At 40.8% G+C, this 23,402-nt stretch overlaps 1 protein-coding gene across 1 annotated transcript in view; it reads right to left on the reverse strand.

The window, feature by feature from the left end:
* cdh8 (cadherin 8) overlaps nucleotides 1-23,402 on the reverse strand; it is a 56,372-nt gene that overhangs the window by 2,544 nt on the left and 30,426 nt on the right. Inside the window, exons 3-9 of the mRNA XM_084681825.1 lie at nucleotides 15,048-15,167; nucleotides 13,186-13,353; nucleotides 12,823-13,010; nucleotides 9,743-9,990; nucleotides 2,933-3,069; nucleotides 793-914; nucleotides 9-126 (exon numbers count right to left, since the gene is read on the reverse strand). Of these exons, the coding sequence (XP_084537951.1) occupies nucleotides 9-126; nucleotides 793-914; nucleotides 2,933-3,069; nucleotides 9,743-9,990; nucleotides 12,823-13,010; nucleotides 13,186-13,353; nucleotides 15,048-15,167 (1,101 nt within the window). The remainder of the gene's footprint in view (nucleotides 1-8; nucleotides 127-792; nucleotides 915-2,932; nucleotides 3,070-9,742; nucleotides 9,991-12,822; nucleotides 13,011-13,185; nucleotides 13,354-15,047; nucleotides 15,168-23,402) is intronic.

Consider the following 23,402-nt stretch of genomic DNA (forward strand, 5'->3'; position numbering starts at 1 on the left):
CTCCTCACCTCCGTTGTTTTTGATGGTGAAGTTTGGGTTGTTCAGCATCTCTGGGATGAGGCGATATTCAAAGTAGTGTCCCTGCACAGGGTCGTCTCTGTCGATGGCAGTAAGAACTTGAATAACCTAAAGAAACACAGAATGAACAGAATAGGGTTTTGGGGCAAAGCCAAGTCATTCATTACTCAGTTATTTTTTCACCATCACAACATGTCTGAGTGTAACACTGGCACAGTTGAGATAAAAAATATGGCCCATTCATTCCAAAAGTTTGAGAGGATTATGTATGAGAACCTGTCTCATCTGGCACACTTTCAGCATCTTGGATCTATTTATTTATCTGTCATCATGGGTCTTTTTAAGCTGTATGTCTTTGTGATTGATTGGAAATTAGAATTCAGCCCTACTGGTCCTCTCTTTTTTCTTCAATTCCCATTGTACGTTAGCGAGCCCTCTGAATGAAATAGGATTGATGCGAAGGAGATTACTAAGCACTTGTCCAGGAATTTTGGCTGGAGATGCATTGTGCCATCTGGAAGAGGACATGAAAGACAGCCCTGAATTATGATCCACTCTGATCACTTCTGACTGCTCTCATTCCCCATGGTCCCACACATTGTGTCTGGGGAGGACTGTTTCAAAAGAAGGCCACGCTCCCTTCTCTATACTTTCCCTGTGAAATAAATAGGCTATAATTCACTGTGGCTGATCATTACTGGGGGGTGTGGGGGTGGTGGAGGGGAGTGGGGGGTGGGGGATACGCCACTGGCAGCCTTGATAAATTCTCCTTACCTGGCCAGGTTTGCTGTTTTCACACACGAAGGCCTCATATTCTGCAGCAAACTCTGGGGCATTGTCATTGATGTCCTGTACCCGGATGGCTACGATGGCCCTAGATATTTGACTGTGGTTTCCTGATAGAGAAAGAGAGCGAGAGCGAGAGCGAGAGCGAGAGAGAGAGAGAGAGAGAGAGAGAGAGAGAGAGAGAGAGAGAGAGAGAGAGAGAGACAGAGAGAGAGAGAAAGAGAGAGAGCATAATACAGATGTAAGTGGAAAAAATTGGACAGTGCACATCGGCAGCAAATTAAATCCCAGGTAAATTCCATGACCTAGATTTCACTTTTGTGTTTCTTTATTTCATTCCCGGAGACAGTTGAGACACCACATCAATCTGAGTTTTAGCTGGTATCAAGAATGCAAAACAGGATTCTGGGGACCAGAAAAAATCACATTCAAAGTGCTTTGAAATCCCCTGTAAGCGCTCATGTTTTATACATGAGGGTTAAAACATGCATATTAATGTTTCAATGGCAGCTAAAGTCTAAAAAGACAATAAAGGGCTATTTAATTAGATTATATTTTTATTGGAATTATTCATAGCCGGTAATTGACAGTCCCTTTTGAGAGACCCTGTAAATGATTGTATTTAATCAGTGTTGCAACCACTAACTTTTACAGCAATTATCTTTTAATTTGGTCCTCAGAGTGATACATCTCAACCATTCTGATGGCACTGGAGGTAAACTATAGAACTTGGTCTTGCCAGCTAGTTGGCACACTATAGCTGTAAGGACATGCTGTGCAGTTATTACGGTGTGTTTTCATTCAGACAATTTGGAACCATCACACAAATTGAATAGCTTGATTGAAACATTTAGATGCTTCAAGAAACATTGTTTTACACATAATTAGTTTACGTACTACATTACTAATGTGACTCTGGGAGAGGAACATCATGAAGTTCAACAATCCTCACTTTTCTGACAACTCCAATCCCATCCAGTATACAGCATATGGCTAGCAGCTTACTGCACAGGAGAGGAACCAAGGCAAGGAAACAAACCGAGAAGAAAAGTGGAAAAGACAGTTTGATGGACAGTGACAGATGGACAGAGTAGGCAGGAGAGAGGGGATTGGCCTTTTCTGTGTACGCTGCTTAAGTGACTTTCGTTCGGCGACAGAGGGGAAATAGAATCTGATTAGTCAGATGTCAACTGGTGCAAGATGCAGAACGTCCCGACGTTTGGGTGGCAAATGGTGGTGAAATAGGACTGGGAACACATCTCTTCCGCTTCACGCCAGAGCGGACACCATCGGCATGCGCCATCGTGAAGAATAGCAAACACCCTTATTTATTTGGGATATTTCCTATGAGTCAAGTGCAGCAATAGTGCTATCTTGAGTCACAGCCACTTTGCCATGGGCATGGAAGACAGTTAAATATGCAGAGCAAAGACAAACTTGTTACATGTGAAGAAAGATTGACATCACTAACAGTGCTATGAATATGCTTGCTTTTCAAATAGCAGCCTTTGATTTACCCAAAAAGAAGATCAAATACACTTTTTTTTTTTTTTTTATATGTGAAAAAATGTGTTTGCTTTTGTTGTGTGTGACAATTCAAACACGAATAATAATACAAATAATAATAATACATCATTTGTAAACATTACTTTCAATAGTGTAGACATCTCATATAGTTTAATCTTAAGGTACAGCCCCATGAAACAATGTGCTTGCTGTGTTTTGAGTTTGTGGTGGTTTTGCCTGGGAGATCTTGTATCATCAGTTTCCTGGATCACAGACGTTCTTTTTTTCTGTAATGGATGCTGGCATTGGAACAAGCAACTCTGTGCTCGACTTGAAACGGCTTATTTGAAATGTCTTCATCTACTTGCTCAAACAAACAAACTGACTGCTGAGCAACTTGATTCAGTTAAATCATATCAGACTTTTTGACTATTTTGCTAATAGTTTGCAGTTTACTTTGCAGCCATGAAAAGAGATGTTTTCTCCCTCTTTTGGTACAATGAGATGTTTTGAGAGTGAACCCCTGGTTTTTCTCATCTGTTCTTTGTTTTCTGACTGGTTATCATGTTATTATAATGCTGCCGATTATAGAGTAAAGATTTCCACTTGAAATATTACTTACGGACTTCAGTAGCAGTTACTGTGATGTTGTGCCACATATCTGTCTCTCGGTCCAACGGTTTAGCCAATGTTATTTTTCCATCATCCACGTTGATATTGAACTGCCTCTCCAGATCTGTGTGTCGATCGATGAAGTACCTGCAAATAGAGAGAAAATCATCAAGAATTGCACACACTCAGCCTTTCAACCCAACACACACACACAGACAAACACACACTTTCTGAAGCACATAGACACTCACACACAGTACGTGTGCATGCTGTACACAGCTAACCCAACTAAACAATCCCGAGGGTCTCTGGATAAGCGGATCTATCAAGAGGTTCCAGTCGACAAACACAGTGAGAAGCAGGAGGAAGTCGATAATTATTATCTAAGGATTAATTAAAGCCTTCAGATGTGCAGGGGAAGACAAAAAGTGCTATTGGCTCTAATAGGTCGGTTGTTAAAAAAAAAAAAACTGGATATCTGTCTGCCTTTGTGTCTCTCATGTTGAGGTCAGTCATGAGCTGTTTTGATCTCTTCAGTTCACCATACCCATCATCTACCACATCATCATAATAGGTTTAATAAGGAACCATTCAGATCACCGCACACAGTCTCGCTTTTCTTTGTTTTATTTTTTCTGTTCCTGAACTGTGACAGGACAGTGTTCGAAGGCTACCCAACCATTCTTGCCAGTCAAACATTATAACATATTTTATCAGTGATTGTATCTAGGACACCATAATTGCTACCTCACAAAATGTCATGCACAAAATACAAATTGTTCAACATGGATGCCAAATCTGCTTCATCTTGTTGATCCTTTCCACTTCATCTAATACTTACAGGATGGCCCTTCCTCCCTGACCTCTGCTCTTCCTCTTCTATGGTCCATCCCTTTCAGACCTAACAGTGCTAACACACCCTTGTGCTTTCAAGATGACAAAACGAAAATCCCCAATTGCAATATTAACAACAAGTGCAACAGCTTATAACAAGGAATTTATTAAATAATCCATTGCCCCAGATTCCAATTGTGAGGAAAACGTATTGAGCCATGACATTTCCATTTTTGAGATGAAATGGTGTAAAACCCTCAGACGACGGGCAGGAGAGGTCCAGGAGGACTCTTTCAGCAGACGCAGAGCACTTTCAAGACAGGCAGACAGGCACCAAACCACCTGGGAGTCTGAGCCTGCTCCTGCAGACTGAGTGTATCCCAGTCAAACTCTGACAGCTTCACGTGGAGCAAGGGAGACAGACCCTGAAATGTTCTGCCACCTGCCAATCAAACTGACAATGTGATGTGAAAAGAATTAAAAGCAAATAAACGGATATTGTATGCTGCTTGTAGATAGAGCATGCAAGTGTATGTGTGTGTGTTTGCCTAAGTATATTTGTCTAATAATATTCATGTGCAATGTGTGTGTCGTGTTTGTTGGATCTTGAATCAATCCGTGGTGCAACCTATTTCTTACTATTCTCGGAGAGAGATCTGTAAAATGACATTGAAATGACCTTTATTGAACATATTCACTACCATCAAATTGGTTTACAAACTAACAACAGTGTCCTTATAAAAGGTCTGGGGGACTGACAATGTAGGAAATCATAAATCTGATATAAACAGAATAAACTTTACTGAATTAAACATGCCAACCTCCTCATTCTGGAAGAATCTCTGAGGCTTCTAACTACTGTATATGCCATACAGTCAGTGATAGTCACTAGTGGTCTATAGGACATTCTAAAGGATGTTGGTGTTTTCTTACATACATGTTGTTTTGTTTGAATGAGAATGAGAACGCATGTGTGTGTGTGTGTGTGTGTGTGTGTGTGTGTGTGTGTGTGTGTGTGTGTGTGTGTGTGTGTGTGTGTGTGTAAAAATAGGGAGAGCAGAACAAGAACAAACATATTTTTTTCTTAAAAGAAAACCAATGCATCCATGACATTCTGCTTGTTATTAGGTCAGAAATTCCCCTGGGACTGTCACAGATGTAGAACTAATTTTGTAATCTTCTATATCGCTGACCAGTTGCTTATGTTGCTAAATTTGTTTCAAGAAATAGATAGAAACACATTTAAGCATATCCAAGACACACAAAGTGGTACTCTTACACAACATCTACTTAACATTGCCTTTGCATCCAAATTAAACCCTCTCTTTTGCATGACTCCTTGTATAGCCATATGCTACATGTCAGCTGTCAAATACTGAAAACAGCAGTGCAGCGAAGCTTGAAGAAAAGCGAGCAATCTGATCCACAATACCTGGGACACACTGCCAACAACCTTTCTGGAACTATGATCTCCTCAACGCCTACATGAACAGCAATTACATTCAAAGTGTCCAAAGATTTAATCTAGTAAACCCTTGCAAACTCTACTCTACAACTTTACCATAACCACAATTAAAGATTAAATCACATGCATGCAGAACTAGCACATTAGACTGAAAGTAATTTTGTCATACCTTACTTCCAGTACACATACTTAATCTGTTAAACTAATATCAGGTAAATTAATATAAACAAATATCTGGGAAGTAATATCAAAGCAATCCAAACATGCCTTAGATTAGCAGGTGAAATTATCACATTTTGAAATAAATGTCATGTTCTGTTGAAAAGTAAGGGCATTTTGACAAAGGATGCCCTACATTAATAATAAATGTATTCATCAATTCATTTGTGAGACCTTTACATATGTATGGAGGTCGCACATGCATCTCTTTACATATTTTTCATTATTTTCAATATGACTTCCTATGACCCCATTGAAAAGTTGATGAGTGTTACAGTATATCCACAACTGGAAAACTAAGTGTGGTTCTCATGCCTCAAAAGACAATGATGAGGAGAATCATATTCAAACATACAACATGAGTAAAGGCTGGAAGAGTATTACTGGAGTCAACCTGAATGGTGTTTAGTAAAAGGCATTAAACCGAGCGGAGGGACAGTTCATCTCAGAGAAGAAAGGCTCAAAGTCACACTGGGTAGAGGAAACAGGAAACAGGAGTGTAAGACAATTTACCCAGCATCATACTGTAACACTGCAGAGAGTATATAAAGTAAACAATGAAATATCATGTAAAGGTGAAGCTATTACGTCAGTGTTTCAAAGAAATGCAATGTAGCACCATGTGCTCAGATCATTTATGAAAATACAGAACTTGACATTGTTGATGAACCATCACCATGTCTGGAAAAGATGTATGTTTTGACATTTGTCTTGAGGGTGAGAAACCAGTGTTGGTAATCAAATGGCAGGGAAATGTCAGGCTATTTTATTCCTGTATCATAAGTGGAGTTGCACATGTTTTCTGAGACTTCATTCCAGTTGACAGACTGGGAACGTACTTTCACATTAACCACTTATATGTAAAAAATATATATATATATAACAGTAAAATTGGCCAGATTTCTGTCTAGCTGAAAAAATAAAAATACGTAAATGTTCTAAAAAGAACCAGTTTAAATACAGAATTTGCTATCAAAAACATTTCCGCCGCTTTGGTTGAACACTGATTGCTTGAAAGCTTTTTGGCGCAAGACGTCTTCATAATGGCATGATGTTCGAAAGCTTAAATTCACTTCTGAAAATGTGCCATTTCCCTCGCAATATGCTAAGTATATAAATAACATCCAGTTTGGTTTTCATACCATGTTAGCATGGAGGAATACAGCAAACTATTTTCTAAAAGACAAAAGCTGAAACTAATATTTCCATCATCAAGTGGAAGAGTACTTCCAGCTAACTTGCATGTGAAAACAATGTGGTAATATGTGTGCACCAAAACAAACCAAAGTATGGGCATGATCAAAACCTTTGGGGCGGCACTGTTTTTCACACAACAGTGCTACTCAAGGGACTGTGCTTTAATACAACCAGTTATTACTAGACCAATGAGAAAACACAGAGGAAGTATGAACACATTTGGGTCACCGAATAGTGTGGTGAAAGAAACACATGGAATGTATTCCCCTCTAAAGGGGACACAGAACCCTAAGGGTAAACTCTGTATTCTCATCTCTCATCGGAAAGATGCAGCACACAATGAACTCCCCTGCACTTTGCAAAACCCAATCTAGGATTCCCAGCCTGCACTCGACGCCACATGCAATTACACAACCTGTTGAGTGTTGTCCTGGGAATGCGGTCCTTGAGTCACTGGAGAATTAATGAAACGCGAAGGTGGACGGAGAGAAATTGCCTATATAACCTGTACTCAAGGTGCCCTTGTGGTATTTCCAAGAATAAGTCACACAACTGGAATGCAGCAGTCAAAGTCATAAACCAAGACATGTCTGGCTATGGTTATGATGTCACTGCTTTATCCTGGTCCACAGTCACTTGGATCTTCTAAGTCCCTCCTAAATGAACCAACACTGTCACACCAGAAAATACGACCATATTACATCTACTCTCGCCTCCCTACACTGGCTCCCAATCCAAGCCAGAGCTGATTTCAAAATCCTACTCCTAACCTACAAATCTCTATGTGGATTAACATTGCCTTACTTGTCTGGTATCCTAGCACCCTATCATCCAATAAGGATAGTATGATCCCAAGATGCTGGCTATCGAGTGGTTCCCAAAATCAACAAAAAAAACGTTGCGGGCAGGGTGTTCTCATATAGAGCACCTCTTCTCTGGAACAAACTCCCTGTTTAAAGGTTGACACTGTTTCGACATTCAAAGCTATATAAAACCTTTCTGTTTAGTCAGTTTTACGGCTGCTAAAGTTTGTGTGTGTGCTTGTTTAGTTTAAAATGTCATTACAAATCAAGCATCGTTATGTCTGCATGGGTATCATATAACTTGAATTGACAAATTAAGTCAACTCGATTGTTACTGGTATTGTTTCTGTTGCTGGTTGGAGACTACGGAGGACATGGCAGTCTTATTTAGAGCTTCCCTTCCCTGGAACAGATTTCATGTTACAATTTTGGTGGGCTGGTGCTTTCTTGGTGTCTAGGGCTAAGATCAAATACCCTTTCTTGTCTGCTAAACTGCTGCATTAATTCACACTTGACCGGTGGGGACCTCACCTTTACAGTTATTGTAACTGTTAGTTGCTCCTTTGCATTCTCTAATTCCTGCTTGCTCTGTCCCCCTCCACACCAGCCTCCACACCTCCCCTGTGGTGTGGGGTGTTGAGCTGTCAACATCTGCCTGGTCGCCAGTCTGCCAACATTGGAACTGTTCGCCAGTGGACATCAGTCTATCACGGTCTGCCAACATTGGACCTAGTCGCCAAGTGGACATCAGTCTCCATTGACAGACAACAGGGTGTTCCTGGTCCCTTCGCTTTCTGTCAATCTACCTGGCTGACCTGTGATGCTGCGCCGATCACATGACCCCAGCCCTGTGTCTACCACTGTTTAAACTGACATTCGCCAACTCTGACCTGAGTGGAACTTTATACTTTTGTGTATCAACACCCATTGGCACTTTTCTTGATGTATGACTATGTTTAGCCTGTGTTCTGAACCTCTCATTCACCAACCGTCTCTAGAGGAGTGGATCCCTAACCAAATTGCTCCTCCCAAGGTTTATTCCATTTTTACTGAAATTCGTTTTTTGGGGGAGTTTTTCCTTGTCTTCCTTGAGGGTTTAGGTTGGTTGTGGGGGAGTTCTATGGGCGTATGTGAAGCCCTCTGTGATATTGCTTGTAAAAGGGATATACTTGTACATTTGATTTGATTTTAACACAGGCTAAGTTGTAATTTAGAAACTGCTTTCCATAGTTCTTTCAAAAGCAACAAAACTGCAAATGCCTTTCTGTGAGATGGTTTTCACATTTCTTGTATAATCAACGTATACATTAATTAAAAACATGTTTGTGCTGAATAGACTATTACTGTAAATGTAATATGAAAGTTGAGGATGAACTGGAGCTTGTGGTGGATATGAACTACAGCCAGAAAAAAAACTCACAACCATCTTGATGAAGAATAAATCAATTTTTGTTAGCATTATCAAATGCCCCATGCCATTTGATAAGGACTGGACAGAGGTACTGAAGTGCAGCGACATGGGAGCTAGAGAGTGTGGGGGCTCATTCATGCTGACCTTCTTGTAGCCCGTAGAAAGAGAACAAAAATGTCATTTGTAAAATTTCTTTGAAAATGGTGGTCGTTTACAAAACAGGTTGTGAGGTCATGTTGTGCTTTTTACAATATGTCTGGCCTTCCTCAGCCATTTGTGACACACTGGAAATGAGATGGCATGAGATGGCAGCACTGTGTTGTAAAATATTACCTTGTTGGGAAAATTGAAGATGTAACACATTTATCCTGTATAAAAATGATTCTGTGCTCAGCATTCCTTGTGTGTAAATAGAGGCCTACTCCCAAATCTGAACTATAGGTAACACTAGGCATATGTAAACAAGGAGACCTGGCAGCCAACTCGCTCTTACCGGCGAGGCCATGAAAGATGTCTGGCCTTATCTGTGTTGGGTGAATCATGTGGTCAAGCTTACACGGGTCAAAAGACACACACAAACACGCACACACGCACGCCAGGCCTATGCAAGGAGCCAATGAAGAAGAGCCATGGAACATTTGCATGCCTTTGTCTTAACTAATGACTGTAAAGAGCACGGCTGCTTAAATGGCTAGCTAGCACAACATGCTAGCAGACAAACTTTGTAGCACAATGGCGTGTGATGTTTTTGTCTCCTTGTGGGCCTGCCGCAAGCAATAAACTTTCTTAAACTTGTTCACCGACTGACTGTGCAATGCTTGATAGATTAATATTTCTGACACACCTCCATCTTATAAAGAACACATTACAACACATTGTTATGCTCCTTACCTGACAAGGCTGGCAGTGACATCAGGGTCTCTGGCCGTGACTGTTCCTATGACAGTGTTGATGGGCGCATTCTCGTCCACTTCCAGCACATATGTAGCCTTAGAGAAGATAGGAGGCTCGTCTGAATCCTCCACCGCTATCTTCACTGTGGCTGTGTCCTTGAAGGGCCCTCCACTATTGGGTTCAAATCTAACATTGGCAGCCTCGACCTTCAGTGTATAAGATCTTTTGGTCTCGAAGTCCAGGGGCTGTGTAGAGGGACATATCCCAATCACTAACAAGCATGGCAAAAACATCTTAATGTAGATGAATGAACAATTGGAGTATAATGAGGTTGGATGCAATAGCAGGCTTGCTTGTATTCTTTCAGAATCTATGGGAAGAAAAGCAGTGAATCTTTGGTGGAAGACAAAAATGAATTATTTGCAATAACAGCAATCTTACCTCAAGCAATCAGCGAGTTAGTATAGCAATCTGTATAAGGTTATGGCATCTGTTGTGTATACCGATATGGCTCTAAACAAGGTTAATCTAATGGAATCACACATGTTCTATTCCAATGTGTTAAGCAATAATGAAAAATTTGATTTGGGAAATTGTGCTACCTGAAAATGTTATTTTGTGACCCTGTTGCATGGCGATAACGTATTTACTCGATTTTCACTGGCAATAACCTCAAGAATGGCAAATAATGGAAGCATCCCTGTCAGCTCTTTCACTATCCACATTAAAGGACAAGCAGTGCATGCTCACTACACGCTGTGTGTCCAACCAAAAAGGCTTTCTGCTTTTCCAAAGGTAAATCTGGAACAATTGTTCTGGTGAGACAAGGCATGCCTGTTGATTGCAATTAGGCCACATTGTCATTCTGCAGCATGCTACTGCTTTGACGTACAGCTCAACTTTGAATATTGCAACATGTCACAATTCTACTATCTGGCATCTCCACGGACATCCCAGACTGTCACAGTTTTATTCCGAATCACCTCTGGCCGCTCTTATACTACTAGAATAATGGGATCAAGTCACTTCCTCGCTCCATAACCAGGATTTATAGGGAAATCAAAAGTGGGCCTTGCCGCTTGAGGGGACTAGAGTTGGCTTGGGGAATGAGAGAGGTTATAGGAGAGGGATAAAAAAGAGAAAGAAAAGTATTCCAGCGTTTTCAGGGAGAACGAGAGGCTCTAGTGGTCCCTGAGGCAGGGTCGGGCCAGCGGAGGGCCAGCGCCAGCCGGCTGGAGGGAGGGGCCACAGCTGTGAGGGAATATCAGCCGGGGAGCTGGACCGACAGGGGGCTTTGAAGTCCACACGGCTGGCCCTAGTACGGAGGACTTGCAGACCCGTCCCCCCCCCCCCGTCCCCCCCCCGTCCCCATCCCTCCGCCCCCCGTTTGCCACGGTCTGAGGAGAAGCTATTTGGAGTTCTTTCATTATTAACCTCCCTCCCTCCTTTTCCCTCCTTCCCTCCTTCCTTCCCTCAATTCTCTTCTCCTTGCTCTACTGAAAGAAGTAGTGTACAGCTTGATCCAGGGCACAAGTTGGATTCAAAGAATTCCAATTTTACATCAAGGGGTTGTACATTAGGGATATCAGGCCAAGATGTGGTTAGGGATTGATGGAACCACATCTAATATTGCAATGAAGATCATCAGACTGCCATTAGAATTGAAAGTTGATCTGGTTGGATAATGTATATGCATATAAATCCATTGTTCCATCTATGTTTGAGACATTTCAAAGTTGTTGTAGTAATGATTCCATATAGAATATAGTATTTTATTTTGGACAATGTGTTGCTATATTGAACTCTTTTTAGTACTGTTTCTTACTTTATTGTATACATATCATAAAAAACAATTCAACAGTATACACTTTTTCCTCCCTACTGTATGTTCAAAGATATTGCTCGTCAGCATATTTGGAATTTATATATAAATATCTCATGGGTTTTGACAAGAGTAAAAAATAAAAAATAAAACGTCTGCCTAGATGTTTTCCCTTGAAACTTCAAGACACCATTATTATTCTCGACCTCTCAAATAACCAGACCTGACACTCTGAGGTGCATGACACCTCCTCACTGAGTCAGCCATATTGGAATAGTCCTCTGTGGCCCTCTGTCACTGCCTATTGTTTTTTGGGAGGTAAATTCATATAGCACTTGACTCTATAATCCAACAAGCTGCACTGTGGGTTTTCATTTTATGCTCAGTGTGCTCAATGTCTGAACACAGCTAGTGCTGCTATGTAGGTATGCAAATGGGGGTGCATCCTACTAGAATGCTCTTTGTGTTGATCTTGAGGAAATTGTTTAGAAACCACTCTGATAGCATTGCCGTTATTCACTGTGGAAAGCAAGAAGATCCAGAAAGAGACATACAAAATGGTTCAGTGGTGAAGTAAAGTCAATGCATCTCTACATCATTTCCTCTACATAATTTCCTCCAAATATGTATAACTTCCCTGTGTCATCCCTCCTCCTCTTCATGCCTCCCACACCAAAGACACAATTTCACGGTGGTGGCGATGAAACTTCATCTGTTTGTTCTTGCCAATGGTACAAAAATAATGACAGTTGTCAAACTCTTTTTTAACTCTTCTCTAAAGTTGCGAATTCTCGAGTAAACTTGAGTGACTATCTGTTTGGAGGGTGGGCAGCTAGCGTGCTGTCGTAATGCCATCTTGTCCATCTCACCATTAGCGATGCGCCAATGCACTGAGTAGGAAGGCGTGGGGTGGAGGAGGTACGGCAGTTTTCTCACGAGCGTTTTTTTTGCAGAAGGAGGATGCCTGAGTAGGCAGTGAAAAGGCATGTGACATTTTCTCTCTCAACAGTTCGTGGTCCTTTAGTTCCAAGTTTTATAACAACATTGTTTTCTCTGCTGCAGTTTCTGTGTAATCGTGTGTGTTTGAGTACTGTGACAGAGAGAAACAAACCATGCAGTATGTTTCAGGCTGCTCATCACGTTATAAACTCTTCTGAAGTTATCCATCAAGCAACATGATTATGGTTCTATCTTTAGGACGTGGTTACAGACATTGTTTAGGTTGTGCAGTTAGAGGTGGAAAAGGAAATCTCACCTTCTTCAACCTAAGGATTCCCTCCTGAGTCTGAGCATCTGTTGTGATCTCAAACATATTCCTATCGTCCCCATCAATGATGCTGTAGGTGGATTTTGCGTTCTCGCCAATGTCTCGATCGTTGGCCTTCACCTTGCCCCCTGGCTTCCCCACACTTAGGTCCTCTGGGATTACAAACTCGTACAGACCTGGAGGGTAGATACATGACCACTGAGTTGAGTAGTAGTATAATTCATACAATGACTGATTGTATTAGAAGATATAACAAGTACTGACAATGTTTAGAGTCCAGAATAAAACTTTCAGTACAGCAATGTGCGATTATTCAGGAACAACCATGTTGATGTTATAGGGTACTCTTACTTTTAGAGAACTTTGGCGGGTTATCATTGATGTCTGTCAGAGTCACAGTGACTGTTGTAGTTCCTGACAGTCCTCCCATGTGACCACCCATGTCCTTGGCTTGGATGACAACAAGGTACTCCTCCCTCATCTCTCTGTCCATTGCTTGCAGAGCAATTTTAATAGTTGCTGAAAAGGGGTAGAAAGGAAAACAACATGAGCACTGTAGCTTGTGAACAAAAAGAGGTGGTGGGGTTTGCAATTGTCATATTCAAAACTGTAATCTGCGACTTGCCGTAACGCCATGCCTGAGCAGTGAGCTGGCATAGCAATTTAGCCTGTTTGTTTGCTGTTCAGTGTTGTACCTCTCTGTCTGCTACCATTTGTATTCGGATTGAGTGTGAATTATACTGTCTGTCTTGTATAATCTTGAATATTGTATGCAGAGCGGACCTTATTGACTGAGCCACCGTGCAGAATATAAAAAGCTCAGTGCGGGCACAGTGGATAATCCACTCTAAAAACAGAGACCCACAGACTCATCAAATGAAAATAAAACCTTCATAAAGGCATTCTTTGGCATGACACCCTGCCTTGGTCACATCCAGGCTTACATAATGACTGTGGGCTTGGGGGGTGATTACTGAGCTGGCAGAGGTTAGAATATTTGGCTGTATTTCTGTAGAGGATACACTGTAGGCTACACCACTTTCTTCAGATGCATTGAAGTATTGTTTTGTTACTGGTGACAATGGGGTTGAGGAGTAGTAGCAGAACAATAAACATATTGACTATTTATGCTTTTTCAAATGTATAAGTTGAGTAATAACCAATTTTATAACGTATATTATTCTGTTTTAGGAATTTAGGTAACAGCACCTGTCCCCAAATAATAATGTAATACGCACATACCAACAAACACACACACACACACACACAAACGTACATGTACACACACTGTCATCAGTCACCCTCTGTTAGTCACTGCACTCTCATCTCTGTTGATCATCGTTAGCTATTCAAATTAATTCCTAATCATTGAAAAAGGAGGAAAGACAAACACTCATTTCCATAGATATTTGCTACTATTTTTTTTACGGTCCATTAACCAAGTGATGAATTGGGGCATGATGATTATTTATTTATCCACTGCATTTCATTTCCTACATAGTGGAAGTGTCAGATGGATTCTAATGGTTGTTTTCCCTTACCTTTTATTTTTCATTAACATTCATTAAAACATCTGGCTCTTATGAATGAGCCATCTGCATGTGTTCAGTAATCATGCAAAGTAAGAATGCTAATCCTTAAATTGTTCTTTCAAACGTTTGCTATACACACCTCTGTGTTTATGTACCAAGACTGACAGTAATTGAAATACTAAAATGAAGACAATAACTAAGTCTACGTATGGAAAATAAGTGTTTATTTTGAACGCAGACTTCTACCTCTCCCTCTCAAAGCTTGTTTATTGTGTTGTTTTTCCAAATTGTGAGCTGTCGATTTCCATCTCATTGCTTATTAATGTAATTTCACCATTATTTAATCATGTTGCTTACAGACACACTGTTAACAAGTCGGCTGAAAATGCAATTAAGAAAAAAAACAGAGTCAAGGTTGAACAAGAAACAGACAGCAGATGGAATTTAAAGATAGCACTGTCAGTAAATAAATAAATAAAAATAACAGTCCTTGAATGTCATTTTGTACTTACCTTTACATCTTCATATAACCTGTGCTGTATAGTATCTGTGTCATTCAAATGAATCATAGCTTTATCAATGCATCATACTATATGTGGTACATGGGCTTGATTCCACCAATATGCCTGAGCTAAAAGGATGGAGGAAAACCCCAATTTTAGAATCACACAGACTGCTCACCGGTGTTGGGGTCTATTGAGAAGTAAGGCTGTCCATCCAGAATGCTGTACACCAGCTTAGCACTGTTCCCATAGACTGGATCGTCAGCGTCTGTGGCCGTCACCCTCGTCACAGGTGTACCTATGGGTGACAGAGGTCAGATTGACAGTTAGTATGACTCAGCTAGTGTAGGTAAGAATGTGATCCCAGCTCAAAATCAAATGGACTTTTGTGGAGAGAACCATACTGTGAATTATGGTTGTGAATTATGTGAAATGTGTCAGTTGAGGAGCACAAGTAAGTTTGTGCTTGCTGCTTTCATGTGTTTCATGTTTACACCTTTTAGATCTAGTCGGTTTTTCCATGATGAACTGATTTTCCATTCAAGTCATTGAAAGTCAGGTCAAGGTAAACAGCATTGTTGTCCCTCTATCACCAAGATAATAAGTGTTAACACAGCTTAAACCATTGTTGTAGATTCCAGTTGTTTTCTCAGCCATGAATGAGCATAATTAAGATATAATATCACCAGCAAGAAATAGAAAACAAAAACTGGGAAAGTGTAATCTTTGAAAGATAAAAGGCATCACTGTAACGAGCCACACCCGTGGCCTACATCTTCATGAGCACAAGGCTCAGGTGGGAGGAAATGATGAAAGAGGGGAAAAAAAAGAAAAAGGACGATGCCATGCAGTGACAGTGCAGATGGCATAGTAATTGTTTCTGTAAAATCTGTAGTGAGGTGTTCTGACACAACACAGGTAAATGTTTTATGGTTAGACAAGGCATCAGGCCAAGCCACAGGTGTCTCAGCCTAGCTCCAGCAGGAGACAGAGTGGCTGATCGTGGGGAGAATGCTCCAGTTAGCCACCACTGGGTCTGACATAAGGCAGGCCATAACACAGTGATGACATGAGCTCCAGTAATTAGACTTGAGGGTAGGCATAAAACTGTTTGGTTTTTTTGCATTAAAAAGGTACTGTATTTGTATAGTTAATATACAAATGTGCTCAAAAAGGGTTCAACTAAGCATCGCTAGGGTAAGAACAAGGTGTTACATTATGTTAGGTTAAGACCCACTGATAAGAAGTCTCTTGCTGACTTTTTGCTAGTCTTTCTTATTAAAATAAACAAATACCTTTATTTTGTCAATAATAACAACATAAAGTCTAATGCCCATGTGATATAAATGATAGTAAATTGTAGTGTAGCCTCGAGTGGACCTGGGGAAGCCTAGGTTTAATCATCTGTTCGGCCCCCCCAGATGCTTACAATGAAAAAGTAAGGAATTGTTGATTTTGTTTTTGTGGCTGCTTCATTTTAAGATGTGACCCCTCAAAAATGGCATTCTGGAAACGTTGCTGCTGTATGCAATAAAGTGTGTATTGAAATGTATCAAAAATACATGAAATATGCTTCCAACTTCAAACATACTTACATGTATTCAAGTTGTCAATAAGTATGAGAAAACATACAAACTCAGCACATTTTAGTTCACTTTCATATGTGTAGAAAAATACAAATACGCAAAAATAATAATAGTAAAAATGTAGTTGTCATACAATACATTTCATTTAGATTTAATCAACTATTGACACTGTCACTTTCAGCTCAATATTGCACTATTGCTCAAAATGTACCCCACTTGTCTTAGGCTAGTATAGGTCTTGTCTTAGGCTAGTATAGGTCCTACATTTCAAAAAACAATCTACTACTTACAACACAACACAACAGCATGGAGAACGATTTGGTGTGAACTTGAAATGCAGCGTTTTTGCAAATGTTGTTGTGTTTTGTGCTAATGCTGCGGTGTTCTCGGCTAATGCTGTTGTGTTCTCGGCTAATGTTGGGGGTGTGAACCAATGCTGTTGTGTTGTAAGTAATAGATTTTTGAAATGTAGCGTTTTCCTAAATGTTTTGTTTTTGTTAATGTCATTGTGTTGTGTGTTAATGTTGTTGTGTTTTCAACTTTTGTTTGCTTCACTAATGTTGCTGTGGAAAATAGCCTATAGATATTGTTGACCCTTTACAAACCCTATCCCTGCTTATTTTGCCAATAGATACATACTATATGTCAAACAATGATTAGCCCCTAATGCCAGCCCCTTCACAACAACAGAACAAAACAGAAAGCCCCCATTGCACTTTGACTGGAAACCCGGATTCAGTGCTGCAACCCAATTATTTCACAGTGAGAGAGCCTCAAGTGGCCCTTGGAGATGTGCGCTTGTTAGTAATTCATAGGCTTGTGATGACCCTTGTTGTTGCCAGGGAGCACCTCTTAAATTTCACACCATAAGTTTAACTGTTTCTTAGGTTCATGGTCATGTTTTCATTGCAGAGAATAACTGCAAGGACCCTATGTTTTTCTAACATCCATTTTTGGGGTTTCCCTGACATACAAGATGCTGATGGACTGTCTGGAAAACTAACAAAGAACCTTACCTCAACATAAAGTTATGTAATCGCTCACATGAGTCCAATTCTAAGACCTTGTGAAGATTTGAAGTGTAAACAAGATATTATGGAATCTAGGAAATGTAATTTACATGTTAATCAAATAAAGCAAACAAAACTGTGTGTGTGAACGTAACGAAACATAATTATAGGAACTGTTTGCCAATGATGTGTGCAATAATCCAAATTACTCTAGTCATGCCAAATTGACTGAACGTAAATAAAATCCTTTGTGTCACAGGTATTTGTCAGTTTCAAATATAATGAAAATAGGAAATTGCACTCAATTTTCCAAAGATTGTGAGTTTGTCTGCCTAAAAAAAGTTAACTGTGTAAACATTGCAAAAGAAGAAAATAACATTAAACATATAGAAAATTATAAGAGACACCTCATACAGTTATGTTACAACGTCAATGGTGTGTCTGGTGCAAATACTGAGTAGAAAATGGGTTACAATGTATATGAATGGATGAAGCTGAAGAAGAAAAACTCCTCGTAGAAAAACAGTGGAAGCGGTGAAGCGTGAAATAGCTCCCTCTTCCTCTTCCCTCATAGAGGGGCCAACTCTTTTCTGCTCCTCCAATAAAAAAATGAAGGATTTGATAAGCTTCTGTTTGGCACTGTTTCAAATCAGTACAGATTAGCTTGTCCTTCCTCAATATTGTGGAGAGAATCCAGGGACACTCTTGACTGTCGAGTCGGCTGCACCTCTGGGCCTTGGGATGGTCGAGGAAATTCAATTGTGAGAATATTGTCTCTGGTTTTATTTGACGCCTGTAGCACCGGTGCAATCACAATGGTGAAACACCTATAAACTCCAGCAGATGAAAGAGCACAATCGCTTTTAAAGAATGAAAGCAGAAGCTGATTTGAGTGTGTGACAAACCTTCTACCAGATGGTTAGAAGCCGAAATCAATTGATGTGTGCCATGACAGTGCTGAAATGTTACTAATGTGACGGTCTCGCCATCCAGCAGTAGGGTTATGTGTGAAAGTGTGGTGTGGCGGTAACACTTCATGCTAGCAGACACATACGCTTTCCCCGCAGTACTTTCAAACGTGGCCTTTACTCCCAGTCTGTTTCCTCTCTGCTCTCTTTCCTTATTCCTCCAGACAAATTCAATGTCATGAACTATGGAGACAGGGTGGACAGTCAGTCATCCAAATAAAGAAGAAATCTGACCATGAAACTCCTGTCTAGAATGTTCTCAAGACTGTTTGACCCTTTTCTCTTTCTGAAGCACCCTGTCACAAGCAAACACTTTTGAGACTCTTAATTGCTACACCATGTATTTAAATTCTAGTGTGTGTGATCTTATAGTACAGTAACAACCTTATTAATGGAAATACAGCAAAGGGGTGTTTACGTTTTTGTACGCTTGGTAATCTCGTTAATCACATCCTGGAGTAACAGGGATTCACGGCCACAGCCATCATTTGCACAGAAGTTTTACCCACAGGATATTGTTGTCAGGCAATTATGTAATGACAGTTCAGTGATCTTAATGTAATGGGGGCTTGTTTCTCTATGGGCTTAGGGTAGGACAAAGACGTAAGGCTATAGCCCTCTATTTCATCAGCTTAAAAATATAAAATAGGTTGGGGTAGACTTCCCATTTACAGTGTACACTGCCTGGTTGATAGAAAATCAATAAGAATCTTCCATGAAAACTGGAGATGGGATGAATTGAGAGGCTCTCGGATGTCAGAGGTGGTACATTTGCAGAGAAGGCAGAGCATTTTTTTTTCTTTTCACTTTATTTGACAATGTCTGCTAGAATCTACGTGGTATTTACTTGATGATGCAAACAGGACAAGCTTTTAGGTGCGGATAACAGCTGAGTGACTATGGAGGTAAAGTAAACTAACTAACAAAGCCTGTCTGAGTGCAGCATTATTACGTCTGTGTATTTTCCCAATTTAGAAAGACGTTGGCCTTTATGACAGAGCTGAATCACATTCCCCAGTTTTCTGTTAGCTCTCAGAGAATTGTGGAGCAATGAATAAGGCCTCTGATATGCTACACACCCACCTGGCTGGCAGTCAGGCTGGCTAGCTGGCCACTGACAGGAAGTGGGGTGCCGAGGTGGCCATGCATATGTATAGAGTCACTGAGGCATGGATCCCATTCAGTCATAGGGAGAGAACATGGCTGTTCTAGCTACAACGAAAGCATGGGGCTAGCAGTACCCTGCTGTATACTACTGGGGTAAAACAACCCTGTTTACATCTGAGTGTGTGCGCACTGTGGGGGACAAAGAGAGATCTGGTTCTGCATGAAGAGAGACAAAACAAATCCATATTCCTGTTTCAGGTTTACTGCATGAACCATGTTTGCTGCACACTTCAAGACCATTCAATTGTCTGTTAATATTTCTACGTGCATGAAGCCAGGGTCTCCAAAGGATCTACAATGGAGGGCTGAGAGAATCCACCTGATTCAATCATTTTAGCAAAGTGTATTATTACATACATGAAGTGTGTGAGTGTGTGTGTGTGTGGGGGGGGGGGGGGGGGTTGGTTGATCATTTTGTTTTTGGTTCCACCACCTTATTCTTGGATCAGACACTAAATAAGCTAATGGAGAGAGAGGACGCGTTGAATACTGCAATGTGTTTTCAATACCATTGATTGTGAGAGTTTGGTCAGTCAATGCTCTCCTCAGCTTTCTAGGTCAAGCTCGACGGGTGCCAGCCTCTAAAATGGCTGACTGGGTGGTGAGTAGCATTACGCTTTTGACAGGAGAATGATTATGTATTGATTATCATCACATAGACACTAGTGGTGCTAGCTTCCCTGGGTGTGGAAAGATTGGATAATAGCTCATGATCTGAGTGAAAGAGTGATGGCATGTCTGGTTTGTTATTCTATGGCTGTAGCTGGACAGCCCATCTGAAAGAAATCCACAGACTGGAAAATAAAATAAAAAAAACATTGAAAAACATTTGGTGCCGCCTTGACTGTTGTTGAGTAAAATAGGCTGGTCTGAGCTTTCAAGTACAAATGTGATGAACAGTGTCGAAAGAGATAGAGGCATCTGTGCATCTGTGTTCTGAAGGTGATTACAACATCAAAACAACTTTAATGATGCTACAGACAGATTTACAATTGAGGTATTTTGTGTAAAACTTCAAACCAACAGTATGAAAAGGAAAGGTGTGAACTTCATTTGTGGGAAGAGAAGTTTGACCAACATGGCCATTAGTATGTAAAATGATTAACATTTCTGTACTTAAGGTACTTAAGGTACTGTACTTATTTCTGTACGAGGGTAACCTTGCTCTCATTTTTTTTTCTGTGTTGTGAACATTTCCTTTAAAACTTCAAATATACATTTGGACGAGCCTGGAGAAAAAATAAGCATTTTCTCCTTCGGCACATTGCTCTTTCTCTCGCTCAGCTAATTTTTACAGTAGGTATACTAAACGCAGATGAGTGAGACAGATGATACATAATGAAGAACACTTGACAAGATCAAAATCCATGTGTTTACAAGCTCAACATTTTTAAATGTTAGGGGCATACTGTAAAGAACTGTAGATGAGTAACAGCAGGGGGAAAAAAATCTTGAAGATAAGATATGGTTGTCAGCATCGGAAAAAATTGCTCCCTTGAGTCAGTGATGGATAAGGGACGTCAGCCTGGTGAAGACTAAGGGACCGTCACACTTAAGTTCTTACATTGTCGTTGTTGTCGTACAATTAATAGTCTTTTAGAACACAGAGTGGAATCCTTCACTGAGAAACCAGGGAGTCTGTGTGTGTGTGTGTGTGTGTGTGTGTGTGTGTGTGTGTGTGTGTGTGTGTGTGTGCGTGTGTTTGTGTGTGTGTGTGTGTGTGTGTGTGTGTGCTTGTGTTTGTGTGTGTCTGTGTGTGATGACAAGCAAGCCTTACATAAGTAGCAGGCGGAGAGTGTGGGGCCTTGACAAGCCATTTACAGGAACCACAGGAACAAAACAATTAAGAGTGTCCTTTGTTCACCGTTGATGGCTCTGACATATGCTGCCATTTTAAAGTGTTGTGTCATTGATTCGCTTTAATTAGTTCTTTCAAAATGTGTGCAACATGCAGATAGAGTTCAGAGAAGGAAGTTGAGGAGAAAGATGGACCACTTCACATGTTTAATTGCTCCCAAGGCACTTCTAATAACAAGTAATGACAGAGTATATTAAAACTGACATCTTCATCACATGTAATTTACCTGGTTCTTGCATTTTTTCCGAAAATATTTTTCGGGGGGTTTGTCAGAATGCGTTTGCTTGAGGTTTTTAACCTAACCTGTATTCAAAAGCTTCCCCAAATCTTGTTCCATGTGACACACTTGTTATAAGCCATGCAAATCTCTTTCTTGACATACCTATTATATGCCAATATAGCCTTTAAAATGTCCCATATAAGACCTGTAATAATAAAAGATACAAATTGGCCTTCTGTATTGGAAAAATATGCCGTACTGATAGACATTGTTTCGGAGTTCCAGAGCAAAGGACAAACCTTTGATACCAGTAGTGAAGCCAGGCTGATCTTGTGGCATCAAAAGGGTTAAATTAAATACCAGAAGAATCTGAAAGGTAAGAGTAAATTCGCAGGAGTTATGTGACTGGTGACTTAATGTATCAGTCAGCCACAGAGAGTTCTCCTAGAACCGTCTGACAAGTAATCCATCATTCGGAACACACAGAAGCCTGCACGCACATAAACTGTCTCTCTGACACACAGACCAGACATAGCCTTGCGTGTAATGTCCATGCACATGCACATGCACATCCACGCACACACATCAGACACACATGGGAAAATGTTCCCTCTCTTTGTCTCTCTTTTTCTCTCTCTCTCTTTCTCTCTCTCTCTCTCTTCTCTCTCTTTTCTCTCTTCTCTCTCTCTCTCTCTCTCTCTCTCTCTCTCTCTCTCTCTCTCTCTCTCTCTCTCTCTCTCTCTCTCTCTCTCTCTCTCTCTCTCTCTCTCTCTCTCTCTCTCTCTCTCTCTCTCTCTCTCTCTCTCTCTCTCTCTCTCTCTCTCTCTCTCTCTCTCTGTATCACAAATACAGTCTCTGATCACATTAGTTGGATCCCAAGAAGAGAAGAGCAATTGGAGAGTGATTTTAAACTGTGAGTAATCTCCAGCTTTGTTTCTACTCTCTGAAGTGAGGTGGATGGATAAAGGGCCATCTCTGCGGTGTGCCTCCGAGCACATTCACCCAATTACCCTGAAGCCCCTGATATGACACACTGAACCTCTGCTCGCTGACTGGCTGCAACCAGAGTGACTGACTACTGTGTATGGACACCGCTCTGTGACTGTGGAGAAACCACAGACTGATTCAATCCATACTAGCATGCTAGGGGCAATGTTGCTGCCAATATTTCACTAACAGTGAAACAGGAATAAGGCACTGTGCTGCAGCTGCAGAAAGCAAGCCTTTATAGATACCGAAACAGCCGGAGAAAAGACAGCCAGAAACAAATACCTGTGTGGGTGACTTTGAGGCCTGACCTCAGAGGCAACCCTATGGTGAGCATCAAGGTTCTGTTTAACTACAGTAACAACAGTCTGGCATGTTGAGCTACCTGAGTTCCTGCTTCTGCAGGGGACTAACATCAAACAGTTACTTCATTTCATCTCAGTAATGCTACATTACAAATGAATACTTATGAAGTCTGTTTGGGAAATCTCTGGCCGTCAAGCATTACATGATTCAGTAATACTGTAGTGTCAGTAATGCAGGGAGTCAGGTGGCTGAGCGGGTAGAGCATCGTAAGTAATCTAAAGGTTGCCAGTTCGATTCCCGGCCGGTGCACATGATGTTGTGTCCTTGGGCAAGGCACTTCACCCTACTTTCCTCGGGGAGAATGTCCCTGTACTCACTGTAAGTCGCTCTGGATAAGAGCGTCTGCTAAAATGACTAAATGTAAATTTATG

The sequence above is a fragment of the Hypomesus nipponensis genome, chromosome 19, assembly GCF_054491055.1.
Source record: "Hypomesus nipponensis isolate SF chromosome 19, ASM5449105v1, whole genome shotgun sequence".
NCBI lineage: Eukaryota > Metazoa > Chordata > Actinopteri > Osmeriformes > Osmeridae > Hypomesus > Hypomesus nipponensis.